Source organism: Passer montanus, unplaced genomic scaffold, assembly GCF_014805655.1.
Source record: "Passer montanus isolate IOZ18808 unplaced genomic scaffold, ASM1480565v1 scaffold19, whole genome shotgun sequence".
In the NCBI taxonomy this organism is placed as follows: Eukaryota; Metazoa; Chordata; class Aves; order Passeriformes; family Passeridae; genus Passer; species Passer montanus.
The window spans coordinates 9,586,456-9,600,410 of NW_024366480.1; the positions used below are offsets into that span (position 1 = coordinate 9,586,456).

At 38.2% G+C, this 13,955-nt stretch overlaps 1 protein-coding gene across 1 annotated transcript in view; it reads left to right on the forward strand.

The window, feature by feature from the left end:
* PIEZO2 (piezo type mechanosensitive ion channel component 2) overlaps positions 1 to 13,955 on the forward strand; it is a 287,457-nt gene that overhangs the window by 129,048 nt on the left and 144,454 nt on the right. The window contains exon 4 of the mRNA XM_039706337.1: positions 4,659 to 4,701. Within this exon, the coding sequence (XP_039562271.1) occupies positions 4,659 to 4,701 (43 nt within the window). The remainder of the gene's footprint in view (positions 1 to 4,658; positions 4,702 to 13,955) is intronic.

The following is a 13,955-nucleotide window of genomic DNA, read 5'->3' on the forward strand; positions in this document are numbered from 1 at the left end:
AAAACAGCTGTTTTCATTTTTGTTTGGAAGAAGATAGAAACTTGCTACTAAGAACAAGCAACTATAAAAATATATGAAGCTGCTGAAACAAATGTGTTCCAATTATGGCAGTTTTTATCAGGTGTGAACATTTCAGCTCAATAGTAATGGTGACACTTGTTAGTTACCTTAAGTACTGAGGTGATAAAGGAGAATACACAGCAGAGCAATGTTTCCCAATCCACTGAAAATAGACTGCAGACCCTCAAGTGGTTTATATAGTATATGTGTATCTACTGGAAAAGAAGCTGTAGCAGGGCAAGCCAATGTGTTCATTCAATTATTTGAGAGCTGTAAGGTGTGCATTCAAGAAACTCAGGTACCCCAGCTAGTCTGCCAGGGCTGGACTCTGCAAACCTCTGCTCTGCTCTCTGTTTCTTGAGAAGCAGAACTGGGAGAAGTGTCACCTTCAATGGAAAGGTTTAGCAAAGTGTTTCTTTCCATTTCTGGAGTATTCTATATCTCTGTTTTGTATCTCTTGAATATGTGAAAGGACCTTTTCCCTTTTTTTTTTTCATGGTTTGTAGAATGGTAAGTGTCAGAGGCTTAAGATCGAAGTTTTGAAACTGATAGGAATATTTTAACCATTACAAATTCAGCTGTTCTTCCAAAATTCTTTTCCTTCAAAATGTTAGGATAAAGATGACTAAAGTTACTATTGCAAGTATTTTTCCCCCTTTTTTTTCATGGTTTGGAGAATGGTAAGTATCAGAGCCTTAAGATCAAAGTTTTGAAACTGATAGGAATATTTTAACCATTACAAATTCAGCTGTTCTTCCAAAATTCTTTTCCTTCAAAATGTTAGGATAAAGATGACTAAAGTTACTATTGCAAGTATATCTGCCTGTTTCTGAAGTATCATAACAGGTTTACGTATGTCACACCTGCATGTTACTCATGAGCTAAGTATGTTGGGGTAGGTCTGCTACCCTGTTCATTCCTTCAGAGAGTCTGGGTTTCAAAAAGTTTTTTAACTTTGGATTGATGGAATCAACAGATATTTTTTCCTATTCCAGTCTTTGGAGATCTTCATATAATTCTGGTTGTATACTTGAATTTTGACAGGCTCACTCAATTCTTACTGAAAAATGTCAAACATTGTCTTTTGGTTCAGTTAAGCCCTGTTTTTCATCCCTGGTCCTTATGTCAGATCACAGTTAGAAAAGAATGCAAGAATTATTATTCTAACTGTTAGAAAGCCTTAAGAGCAGAGTCTGGCACAGGCATGTACTTCTTCAAGAAGCCACTAACACTAGAGAAATGAGAAAGCAGCAAGGTGTTGGTAATCAGTGCACATAGTCATGGGGACCACAGGATCCACAGGGACCTTCAAGCACATGTGCATGGGAATGGCAAAGGAGGCATGAGTTTCAATTACAATGCATGCCAGATTTCTCCCTCAACAGCTACAGATCTCTGCAGCAGTGGCAGATGGGGCATGATATGACTCAAGGTGAACAGTTGTGCAGACTCCATAAAAGGATGAAAATCACTATACCGGTATTCTTCCCCAGTATTGGTCACTTTTAACACCCAACTAGACAGGGTGCTGGGGCATCTTGCCTAGCCTGTGCTTTTGTCCAAGGTTGGACCAGATGATCCTTGACGTCCTTTCTGACTGGTGTTCCATGATTCTGTGATCCCGTGAATATGTCATTGTGTGTTTTCCCTATGCCCACCAGTGCACTTCAGCAGCAAGGCACCTTCATGCTTTGTAAAGGTGAGCAACCTAGCAGTGGTGTGTGAGTCCTCTCATCCTTAGTGTAAGTTCATAGTAAGCAGAGAGTTGTAACCAAGCCAAACTAAATATGGCAACTGCCTTGTGAATGAAAGCCTACCTGTCAAAGAAGGCAACTTTTGACTTAAGGAAGATGTTCTGGATTTTATCTTATTAAATCTCATATTCTTGTACTCTCATTCGTATGCTAGGATTTCATTGAGAGCATATGTGACCATGGTATACGTTACTATTTTTCCTATTAAATTCGAGCAGAAATTCTAGAAGTGCATTATGCTTCATCTCTTTGAAGAATACTGAAGCTAGAGCTGTTAATGTGAAACAGAATTTTTGGAATAAATGAGGATGGTCGAGCACTCTGGAGAAAATATTTGGGAAAAACCCTTAATTACATGGGTACCAGATTAAGGCATTCTTATAAACAGTTATAGTATTTTTGTTGTGGTGTTAAAAAAAAAAGAAAGCAAAGGAAAGCCACCTTAACTTAGTAACTCAAGTGCAGTAGTTGATTGATTCTGAAAGTCAAGGGGTGAATAGTTTCCCCAGTCCCAACAGGGAGAAAGACTGAAGTGAATAGCCAAATTCCTATTGATTTCCCTGGGAGCAGGATCAAGTCTTTAATTCGTGATTAACTCCTTTTTTTATTTTAATGAGAATTATGTGACTTAAACCCTGTTTTATGTTTTGGAAGCAACGGGTAAGGTTTAAATCAAATAGTAGGTTTTCTAGACTTTTAATAGCGCTATTCTTTTTAGTGCTTCTTTACCTCAGGGTATTTACTTTTGGCTCTTAGTGTGGTGTAGAAGTTGATACTATTGTGAATGGAATTGGCAAATCTTAAAACCCAATGTTTAGATCATAAACATTTTAAAATAAGACTCCATAAAAAAGATTTGTTTTTTTAATATGAAATGTTAGTTGTGTTCTTGGCAGGCTTTGCTTCAGAGGAGTCAGATGCATTTCAAAGAGTATTCTGGTGGCCAGCTGCAGCCAAAAGATTATTTCAAACCAATGCGACCCAATTCCCTTTCCTCTATAGCTTTTTTGCTTTCTCTCTCTTTCTCTCCCCACCCTCTCTCTCCAGGAGGACTCTATCTATATATTACAAATGAAGTGTAGCCAGTCATGGGGTGAAAAATTCATACACAATTATACATAACAGTGGAAGGTGCAGAAACTCAGACTAAAGATGCCAGTACTGGTCTTTGCTTTAGGAAGTCCTGTTGAGATTTCTTTTCTTCAACACTCTTCAAATCTTCAGAGTTCAAAAACCGTTGGCTACTTTTCCAGAGCCAGCGGGATTGCATAATATATGGAGAATTGCTTGTGTCTGCTCTGCCTCCTATGGAGTGGCACAGTCTTCTTTTTAACAATGGCTTCATTCATAGATGCTGTGTGAAACCAGTTACACTCCAGAGGTGAACAGAAGATAATGGGTTTGGGGGATGCATTAATGGAGTGGGTCTTTATTTATCTCAGTCATTTATGGTTCATTGTGCTAGACATTATTTTAGTTTTTCACATTTATCTGAAATAAATGTGTGAGAGTATTTCTTGTCCTGCTTTAGAGGACTCCTTTTAATAAAAGATTAATTCAGTGTGATGTGTGTATTATGTAGTTGTGCAGGCAGAAGTCTTGCCCCATCTCAGGCAGATACAGGTGCCACGGTAGAAGCTCTCACTACTCATCAAATAATCAACATTGCTCAGTTATTCCAGAACAGAATCTAACTTCTTTTTTTCCCCCATATAGTGAAGGTAGAGCTTTCTCTACCTTGCTTTTGAAGTCTCTTTCTCCTTTGTGTTTTGCTGGATATAGGCCTGAAATCCCTGCCTGCTTTGCATGGAATGGGGGCAATTAAAAGTGCTGCTTAATGTAACTCACAGGGAATTTTTTTGTTCCTAATTTATATTTCCCTTTAGGCGATAAAATGCCTCAGCAACAGGAATTATTGTCACTTCTCTGATTTTGAGAATTCAATGAATGATTGAGATGAATCATTGAAAAAGAGCTGTAGTTGCTTACATGGCATACAGTCCTTTTGCATTTCCACAGCAGCACAAAAGGACGGAGAACAAACTATGACGCAGCTTCATGTCCTCCTATATATTTGCCAAGCAGACCTGCATGACTTGAGATATTTGTACTCTTAGTAGCCTGTTTATAATGACCTTGTTATAGTTAAAAAAAAATAAATTGACAAAAAGCTACTAAACTACCAAGACCTGAAAACTGAAAGTCTAGTGCTCAAAGTGTGTGTGGAGGTTATTTTGGAGAAAATCTAAGTAAAATTTGTATTAAGTGCATCAGAAATACTGAGGGCAATTCTTTGGATTAGTCTGCACATTTGAGTAGTTTGTGGGGCTGAGTCCTTGATAATTTTGAGAAAGAGTCCTTTGGAGCTGTCTGTATGAAGGGTTAAACAATAAAGAAGGAATACGTGTTCCTGTTTTTGTTTAAAAATAAAAGGGCTAGATTTCAGAAGGAGCTGTAAAGCTTTCAGCAAGAATCAGGCGAACACTACAGTAAAGTGAAAAGCTGAAATGTGAAGCGTGCATGATGTGAGATGCCAGCTCAGTGCTCCCAGATCACATTGCCCTAGCAGAGGAGACCACCCTTGGAATTGCAGTGAGCTGTAGCTGCTCTGCAGTGTGAAGTTCTATAGGCTGATACCCCTCTCACTGTTGTGTCACCAGGTGGTAGCCTCTCTCAACAGTCGTCCACTCTGGGGAAAACACGTGTAATTTACAGGTACTTCTCTAGGGGTGGAAAAAATCTCCTTAATATACAGATCCCAGCTGCACAAGGAAAGGAAAAGAATGTTCATACAAAAAAGGTTCTTTCTACTGAGGGTGTTTGTTTTTTCTCCTCTTTGTGCAGGTTCGACGTGGGAGAAAACATTACGGCAGATTGGTTTTGAAAGGTAAGCCGTACATTTATTTTCTTACTAGTGAAAAAAGGTAAGGAAGAAAAACTGCACAGGCAAATTTGCACAATTATTTATTTTAGTAGATTGAGTGTATCAATGACCTCAAATTTAGAGTAGTAGTCATGCAGTGTCATGCACATATGTGTTCAGCTTTTCTGTTTGTGTCCTTGTCTTTTTCCCAAGTCAATCTGAAGCAATTTATTCATTATATGAACTTGGCTAATCCTGTTGTTTGCTGGTGACTATGCAGCATGCTGGTATTAAAAAAAGGGGACACATCTTTTGGTCACAAATCTTACTTATGAATGAAAATATTGCTCTCACTCATATTTTTTCCATGAAACTTCTAATCTCTGACATATGAGTTGACAAAAGTAAATGAAGTTGAAAGAGGAGCAAAGCTGGCAGAGACCTATTCAGCACCAGAGGAAAATTCAATATGCAGCATTCCTCAAGTGCAAGAACTTCTTGCAGACAAACTTAGCCGCAATATCATCATACCAGAAACACGTCTGTCTTGTAAACTAAACAAGGCCAAGTCCAGTAAAGAAGGATTCAGATGCTCAATGTCATCTTTATTCTTCTACAAATGGTAAGCAGAAGAATCTTCTCTCCACTTGAAGGTCTGGATATTGTTGAAAATTAAACACTCAGTTGCTAAGTTTGATGTTCTCAAAAGTTTTTTTTTTTAAAAGGTTGGGGTTTTTTTTCCCAAGTTACATCCACTTTGGTTCCTGATGAGCCTTTCATTCGGTATGATACCACAGGGCACTACAATAAACCTTTCATCACCCAAATTGTGAATTAGCATCTGTTCGTGCACCTGTTGGTGCTGCTTCTCTCCATAAAAAAAAAAAAAAGTTTTGAGGCATTCTAGAATGAATTAATTGATACTCCGTGTCTGTGTTTTGAAAGACAGAATGGATAAGTGTCAGCATATTTTTTGCTGAGTTCATTAGAAGTTCTGTGGTGGCAATTTCCAACTTCTGAGATGTTTCAAACCAAGAAGAATCCATGCTAGCTGTTTATATGCAAGATATATACCACATGACATATGGAGAATTATTGATAGACTAAATTACAGCTGAGAAAACTTCCTGAGAGGAGGCAAATATGTAGAAGGAATTTCTGTGCAGATGCCATTGTTGCCACTCTAGTTTGAAAAGCAGAAAGGCTTTTCAATGGCACTTCTGCACCTTGAAAGACTGATTGTCACTCTGGGGTAGCTTTATTTGAAGCAGCACATTTGTTAGCACAAATGAGGTGAAGATTTGAATGTACTTTGCTTGCCATAGTCATAGAATCAAATGTGTTCTCTTATCAGCTTTGTCAGAGAACCAGCAAGGAGAAAAAAAAAGGAAGATAAAACCTTTCATACAGATACAACAATTAAGAAGGTTTTAAAAATAGTGATAACCATTATCCTACCTGTATTTTTAACACAGTATTTTTTTATGACAGGAATATATCATAGAATCATAGAATGGCGTGGGTTAGAAGGTACCTTAAAGATCATCCACTTTCTACCCCTCTGCCGTAGGTTGTTCAGAGCCCCATCCAGCCTGGCCTATAACACAAGGTGTGGGGCATCCACAACTTCTCAGATTGGTTGAGTAAAAGGTTAATGAGAAACATATACATGAAGTTCAGTGTTAAATCCTTTATAGCAATATTTTGTTAATATCATATGTCATTGCTTAAGATCAGTACTTTTTGTATCTTTAAGGATAGTTTCCAAAGCAAACACATTCCTATATGTAGTACCTGGATGCTGGAATCACACTTAACTTGCAGTCACAGAAGTAGTAATCTCTGGTCTGCAATTCTCTTAAAGTGGAGAGCTTATTCTCTGGATGTATCACTACATCCTTTCCCTAATCTTATTCTCTTCAGTAGGAATCCCTTTTTGACCACAAATAGAGACAGGTTAGTGGGCTACATCTATGTTAGCTCTGATCCAATACAGCTGTTCTTGTGTTATTTCTATAAGCTCTAGGGAAAGAAGCAGCAGAAGCATGTTCTATTTAAAATTTTATTCTCTGCAAGCTTTTTGACTTAGGCACACCTGAGTCAGCTTTGAAATATCAATATCATTTAAATGTGTTGTTTGAGCAAGGACATTCTCAATTAGGAGGGAGGAAGCAAGATTTTTAAATACACAAAAGGTGAAACATGAAGTAATGCCCTAAGGAGGAATTATCTTTGCTTTAAAACCGGAAGATATTAATTGTTCTCAACAAACTGTTTTAGAGTGCATTGAGGAACAGGAGACATAGACAGTCAGTTTACATTGCAGAAAATTAATCCCATATCATTTACAGGTGATGTCATCACTGCTTTGTGGCTACATGGTGTTTATTCTGCAGTAGTAGAGTGTTTACATTACTGTTGTCTTCATATCCTGAAAATCAATGTGGTACCAAGAGATCTGACTGCAGGGCTTTTATGTAAGCATTACTTGTGAGCTGAGGATGCTGCTTTTCAATGCAAGGGAAATTAAAAATGCTGGAGCTTGAGTAAGGTAGCTTTATATCCAGGAAATTACTGGAGTTAAGAGCTTTTCAATTAAAAGGAGTATATGTGGGTTTGATAGATATAAATGAAGGTCTTTATGTTATTGTCTTTTGAGACAGTACAAATAAGCTAACTGTAACATACTATGCTAGTCACCACCTTTGTCCAGCATGATCTAGACTGCAGTTCCTGACTGCAGGAAGAACATTAAGGAGCAATTTTGAGATTTAGGAAAAATATTGTATTGCATTGCGCTGTCCTATAAGAAAAATGGTTTAAAAGGCTGAGCACATGTGATACTTTCATGTGATGCAAGCTGTCACCTTAATGGTTTCTAAAAAAATCTTCAGTAAGCCAGAGCATGTAGACCTATAGACAAATCGGATTAATTTTTTGCAATTGTTAATGTGGGTATTATTGTTCATTATTGATGCATATTACCATGGCACCCACATATGCATGAAAATGTCCGTAAGGCAGTCAGCTGTCTTGTACTTCGTTCCAAACATAACTAAAAACTTGGTTTAGAAAGCATTTTTCATCTCAATGGCTTAAGATTTTTTCAGTCATATTCAGGACCCAGTGAAAATCATAGGATCATGGAATCAATAAGGTTGGAAAAGACCTCCTAGATCATAGTGTCCATTCTCTAAGTAAACACCACCTTGTCAACTAAGTCATAGCATTAGGTGCCACATCCAACTGTTTGTTGAACACTTCCAGGGATGGTGAGTCCACTGCTTCCCTGGGCAGCTGTTCCAATGCTTAACCACCCTTTCTGTGAAGAAATTCTTCCTGATGTCCAACTTGAACTTCCCCTGGCATAGCTTGAGGCCATTTCCTTGTGTCCTGTTGCTGGGAAGCTCACTTACATTCTCAAGTGGAATGGTTATGAACAGTTAACCATGACTGTGCTTGTTTCCTGGCTACTCTGGCAATTAAAGAGAGCTTAATGCACAAAGCCTGTTAAAATTCAAGAAGAAAGAAGATCAGTTCAGTCAGAGATCTGGTCTTCTCCTATAATGCAGCCAGTAGTATCTTTCCAGCTCATGGCTGGGGTGAGGCTTGCAGTGCAGAGCCTCCAAAGAGTCACCACCAGCCCTGGGGAAATACTGCCACACAGTAGAAAATTCAAACCCAAAGAAGGCTTTTTCAACACCTAAATTTCTCGAATTTGATCTACCAGATGAAGTTTATGTCCTTGTCTAGTAGATTCAGTAGTGATTACAGGAGTGCCTTCTCTTTTTACATATTTGTTGATCTATAAATTATCTAACAATTTTGAAACTTTAAATGAATGATGTTGGACCTCTTAAAACTCATCGTCCTGCAGGGTTTCCAGACTTCCACTACTTCCAGCAGCTTTTTCAGCTGTTCCTCTTACTATGCTTCTCTGGGTTTGTAATGTAACTAGTAAATTACTCAGCTACTAACAACGCTTCTACTCCCTTTTTGCATTTGTTCCCATGGTGCTTCTCCTGTGCGTGTAGTGCTTTACATTATGGTTCCACAAAGCAGACTTAAGAAAGATTTAATAACTGTTATTACATGTGAAGTAAATATCAAATGTTTTAGAAAATATATATTTGAGGAATAACAGATGTGTGGTTACTACAGTTCTGGCAACCTTCAATAAGTATGTTTTTCATAGTAAATAGTTGTTTCAAGCATAGAGAAAGGAACTTTTGAGCACAAATTTCATAGTAAAATGAAATTATCTTTATAAAAATGAAAAACTTTCCTGTATCAAAGACACAAGTTTTGTTTGGTTGATAGCTTTAATCTGAATCTAAAATTGTTGTTATTTTCATGGTATGCAAAAACTTACTATTAATTAGAAGTTACATATACATATATATACACATATATATATATGCAAAATTAGGTGACTTCTACCCTGTGTAATGCTAATAAGACTGCTCTGCACCATACTTAGTACAACATCTTTGTAGAAAGTGCACCAGCAGCATCCCAGACTCTCTCCAAAGATATGCTGAGGGTGTCGGCAGTGAAAGCTGCTCCTGTTCATAAAATACTGTGTATTGAATTGTGAGCTTGTTATGCTTTTTGTAATCCTTTTACTGTTTCTGAAAAATGAAAGGGTAGTTGGAGATTGCTAGCTCTCACACTGAAAGGAAAGGGTAAGCAGATAAGAGCAGGGAAGGGAATAAGACTCCCAAGGAAAAAGGAAAAGACTTTAGGGTTTCTATATCATGGTTAGAGATTGGATATGAAGATTGTCTCCTATTAAGATAGATTTCAGATTTTCTATGTACCTCAGTAACTCCTCTGACTACTCTCCTAAGCACATGGTGATCAGGAGGACACTCTGCATTGTTTTTATTTGAAGCAAAGTAAATGCAGCAATCCTGTTTGCCACAAGTAAGGAGACACAGCTAACGTGGGTGACACCAGGAGCAAGTTAGCTGTCATCGCTGAGGGAAGCATTTTTGTTCCTACACGGATCTCTGAGAGCAGACGGATGTCTGCTTTTGCAGCTGCTCCACATATGCCCCTGTTCAGTCTAGCCAAGAATACTGTGTATGTCTTCGCTACCCCTTGCAGAGACAGAACTCAATTTCCGAAACCACTCGTGACATGCGATGAGTGCTGGAATCCAGATGCATCAGAGGCAGTTCCCAAGCGCCTCCTTCCAGGTTTAGGTTGCTAGTTATGAGCCTGTTGGTGAGCTGTTTTCTCTCTTTCCCCGTGCTTGCTTGGATATTTGATTGGTGCTTGGCCAGAGTTTCTGTGGGTGACAGGAATAAACAGAAAGGAGAGAATATCACTAGATCCTATAAACATTCAGTATGCACAGTTCTGGCTTGGAAATCAAAATACCATATGGTTTTCCAAAGTGACATCCCCCTCTTCTCCCCACGCTTTTCGGTGATTTAGTGTAAAGAATAAATTATATGGTTGAAATATAAAGTCTTATCCTGATACCATGCTCCATTATTTCAAGCCTTTCTTCACATACAGCTGAATCCTATAGTCCTTTCTTGGGCAAGGCTCCCATTTACATCATTTTGGGAGCATTGCCCCAGCCAGGGGCTGCATGAGGCTGTATGGTCTCATCCTTGAGAGGTTATTTTAAAGGAAACAGTGCAGTTTGAATGCATTTCACAAATATTGAATAATTTGAGAAGACAAGGAAAAATGGGTGCAGTGGTGCAATCAAAAGGACATGGGAAAGCCCTGCCAGGCACATCTTTCACCATTTTGGAACAAAAAGCTACGTTAGTCCATAAAGTTGTTTTGGTTTCCTGTCTCTCAAAGCACTTAAGCAAGTGCCTAATTTTTCACTGCCCAGTGCCTTACTATGGCAGGGTTCTCTTCCACACCATATCATCCTTGATGTGCTTCAAATCAGAGAAATTAGATTAGTTGATGGCTCATTTATACTTTCTATTCCTAACATATGATGCCCATCACACTTTTGTAGTAGTTAATGAATGTGAATTTATTCTGCAGTTTTGACTATTCTATGGTTACATGTGCTATTTGAATAATATGGCAGATAAATATAAAATAAGGAGCCTAAAGACAGAATCAGTTCCACACGTTCTCTTGGGAGGTTGTGAATAAAATGGCAGTTTATTGCTTGTAACACAAGTGTTGTCTTCTGGGTGGTATCTCTACCATTTCTCTGCCTGCCCAAACATGAGGGCCTCATCCTCAACCCCAAACTGCTTTTAGGGTTTTTACGGTTTTTAGGGTTGAGGTTCAGAGATCCCCAAAGCCTATAGCTCCAGCAACACTGGTGATGCAGAAGGTGCAACAAGAGGTGCTGCACCAACGCTGAGCCCTCCATGCCTTTCTCATCTAGGCCAAACATGGTACTGGCAGCCTCAGCCTCAGCCCCAAGCTGCCAAACCTAAGTAATAGGTAGGGATTTGGAGGCAGAGGACTACATCAGAAAGGCTTATTCATGTCCTTCCAGCCATAACACTGCACTTCTTTTCTCAGGATGCGATGAACAGCAGATGATGGGGCTTCCAACATTTGTCCACTTGTGTCCAGGCAAAGGGCAGCACAGGGTGCTGAGTCCTGGGAAGACAGGGGGACTGAGGTTGCTTTAATTTAATTCAATTCTCAAAACTTCTCTCTTTTTGTTACTTCGTGGCGGCCAGGACTGTGGAATTTATGCATGTGTGTGCTGAAGTATTTGTCTTGTTTATAGTGTAGGAAATGGGGAAGAAATGTGTTTTCAGTTTTATTTGATATATTCTGCATGCCTGAGGTTCTATCTTAAATTGAGTTTTCTTCGCTGCTCTGACAAAAAGCAAGACTTTGAAATAAAAGTCTGAGTTACAGAGAAAGCCAAAATAAAAATTGAATTGTATTTGCAAAGAAAAAAAATGTTTAAGATATGAAGAAAACTGAAGGAGCTTTTTTTTCACCAGCACTGTGTCAACTGAAATCTTTCAGCCCATATTAAATAGTGAAATAGAAACAATTTAAACCTTGTTATAAATCAGTCTAACTTACCTTGGATTTTATTCCAATGTTGACCTTTGTTCCAGTGTTGTTGTGTGTAGTCAGTTCAGTGTGCTACCTCTGATTCCCTGCTGCAAACAATACTGTGTATCGGGCATGCTCCTCTCCCTCATCCCATGCAGAAATTCTGGGAATAGTTCAAAGCTGCATCCATCAAGGGAGATTTGGACTGGACATTAGGAAGTATTTCTTTACCAAGAGGCTGGTCAAACTCTGGAACATGCTTCCTAGAGAGGAGTTGATGCCCCATGTTTGCAGTGACTGTCAGCCTGCCAGAGTCATTTGGACAATGCCCTTAATAACATGCTTTAAATTTTGGTGGTTGAGCAGTAAGATGAGATGATCATTGTAGCTCCCTTGCAGTTCAAATCTCTCCTCTCCTCTCCTCTCCTCTCCTCTCCTCTCCTCTCCTCTCTTTTTAAACTTAAGCGAGAAGAAAATCTGTTTTTTGACAGATGTCATTTTTGTAAATTTTGTGATATACTACCCTAGCTTTTGGATAATAAGCACGCTGCTAGGAAGCTAGCAACCATGATACAGAATATTTTTAATATATTGCTAGTGATGGTTTTGTAGCCTTTGTGTAGCATACCTGTGAGACTGTAAAAAATAATTCACCAAGGGAGACTTTTTTTAATAGAGGCTTTTTAGATGATCACCACATGGCTAAAAACACTTAGAACAGTAATTGTTTCCTTACTTGTGGGATTTTCTCAAAGCTGTCCTTAAGAAAAAGTGATAAAACTATCACAAAATATGTAAACATTCACTAAAGTAACTTCATTTGTTTTGAGCAGATTGAAGAGATTTTTTGGGTTTTAACCCCCCCCATCTTTATGTTTAAATGGCTGTCTTAATGGTAACATAAACAATCTCTACCTAAAATAATTACAGTAATCATGGCTATTCTCTAGTGTGAATCACTGTAATATACCAAGAAAGTTTCTCTGGTTGGATTGCAGCTACTTTGACATCTTATTTTTAAACAACGTAGAAAGCAGCAATGTGAATTTTCTAAATGTCTGAGCACACAGTCCTTAGTTATATAAGCAACTCAGTAGATTTCAAAGATATGTCTCACAAGAGTAAACGTTATGGAACCAAGGCAAAAAATCATTGTTAGTGGTATAAATAAATAAACTAGTTTTTAGGGAATATAGTCAATTTTGTACAATTTAGAGAATTCTAAACCCTCTTAGAGAGAATTGAAGTATTAAAAATCCAAGGTGCACATCACCCTGTGTAGTCCAGAGGAAAATTATATTGTTATACAAGTAAAACACACTTGTGTGAATACTGGGTTTTAATCCTCTGCCTATACAGGCTGAAGTTCAAGAAGCCACTCACTTGTGGGAAGCAGGACAGTCCTGCTTCCCGTTCAGCCTCCTGTGCACCCACAGAGAGAGCCGGTCTGCAAACATCCTGGAGGCAAATTAATCTCTTAATTGAGTGACATGCCTGTGATAAATCTATAATTCAGCTGTGTGTAGATGAGAAGCACAGTAGTGTTATTAATTGCAAGATGCTTTATGAATAAGAAGGTTTCCTTTTCTCCTTTTTTTTTTTTTCTTATGAACTTGGAGAAGTCCATCAAACAAACTTGAAACGTGAAACTCATTTGTTTGTCATTATGGCTGAAGTTTCCTAACATACACCCTAGTGTTTCCCTAACAGTAGAGCAAAGGTGTGTTTAGAAGCCAAGCCAAATTCTTTTATAAAATGACTTTCCAATGCTTCCAACACTGCGGATAGCTTTTGGGAAAAGGAATAATTTGATAGGCCAGGACAAAAGAGGGATTAATATGGATTTGTCCCATCCTTCCAGTCTTAAAATTGCTCTCTGCTAGAACAGTTTGGACCAAAACAGAAATTAAAATTTTACACTGCCTGTGAGAAGGTGTTTGGTATTAGATACACTCTACTGAAGATACCGAAGATATGTATATTTCAGTAAGCAATGTTGTTTAGTAAGAAACAAAAAAATTTTTTTTCTTTTTCCTTGCTACATTGGTCTCTTCTTTTGCAGATATGAAGATACATTCCCTGAAATATTTTTTTTGGCTTTTCAGCTGTTTTTTAACTTGACGTAAAAAACAAGTAAAGATTGGATGCCAAGAATAACGAATAGCTTCAAAGTGGAATGATTTGAAATAATTATTTTCTCCTGACTTCTAACATTTAAGAGTGAAGTTGCTTCACATTTCATAGCTTCTATTCATAGCTGTAAGCTTCGT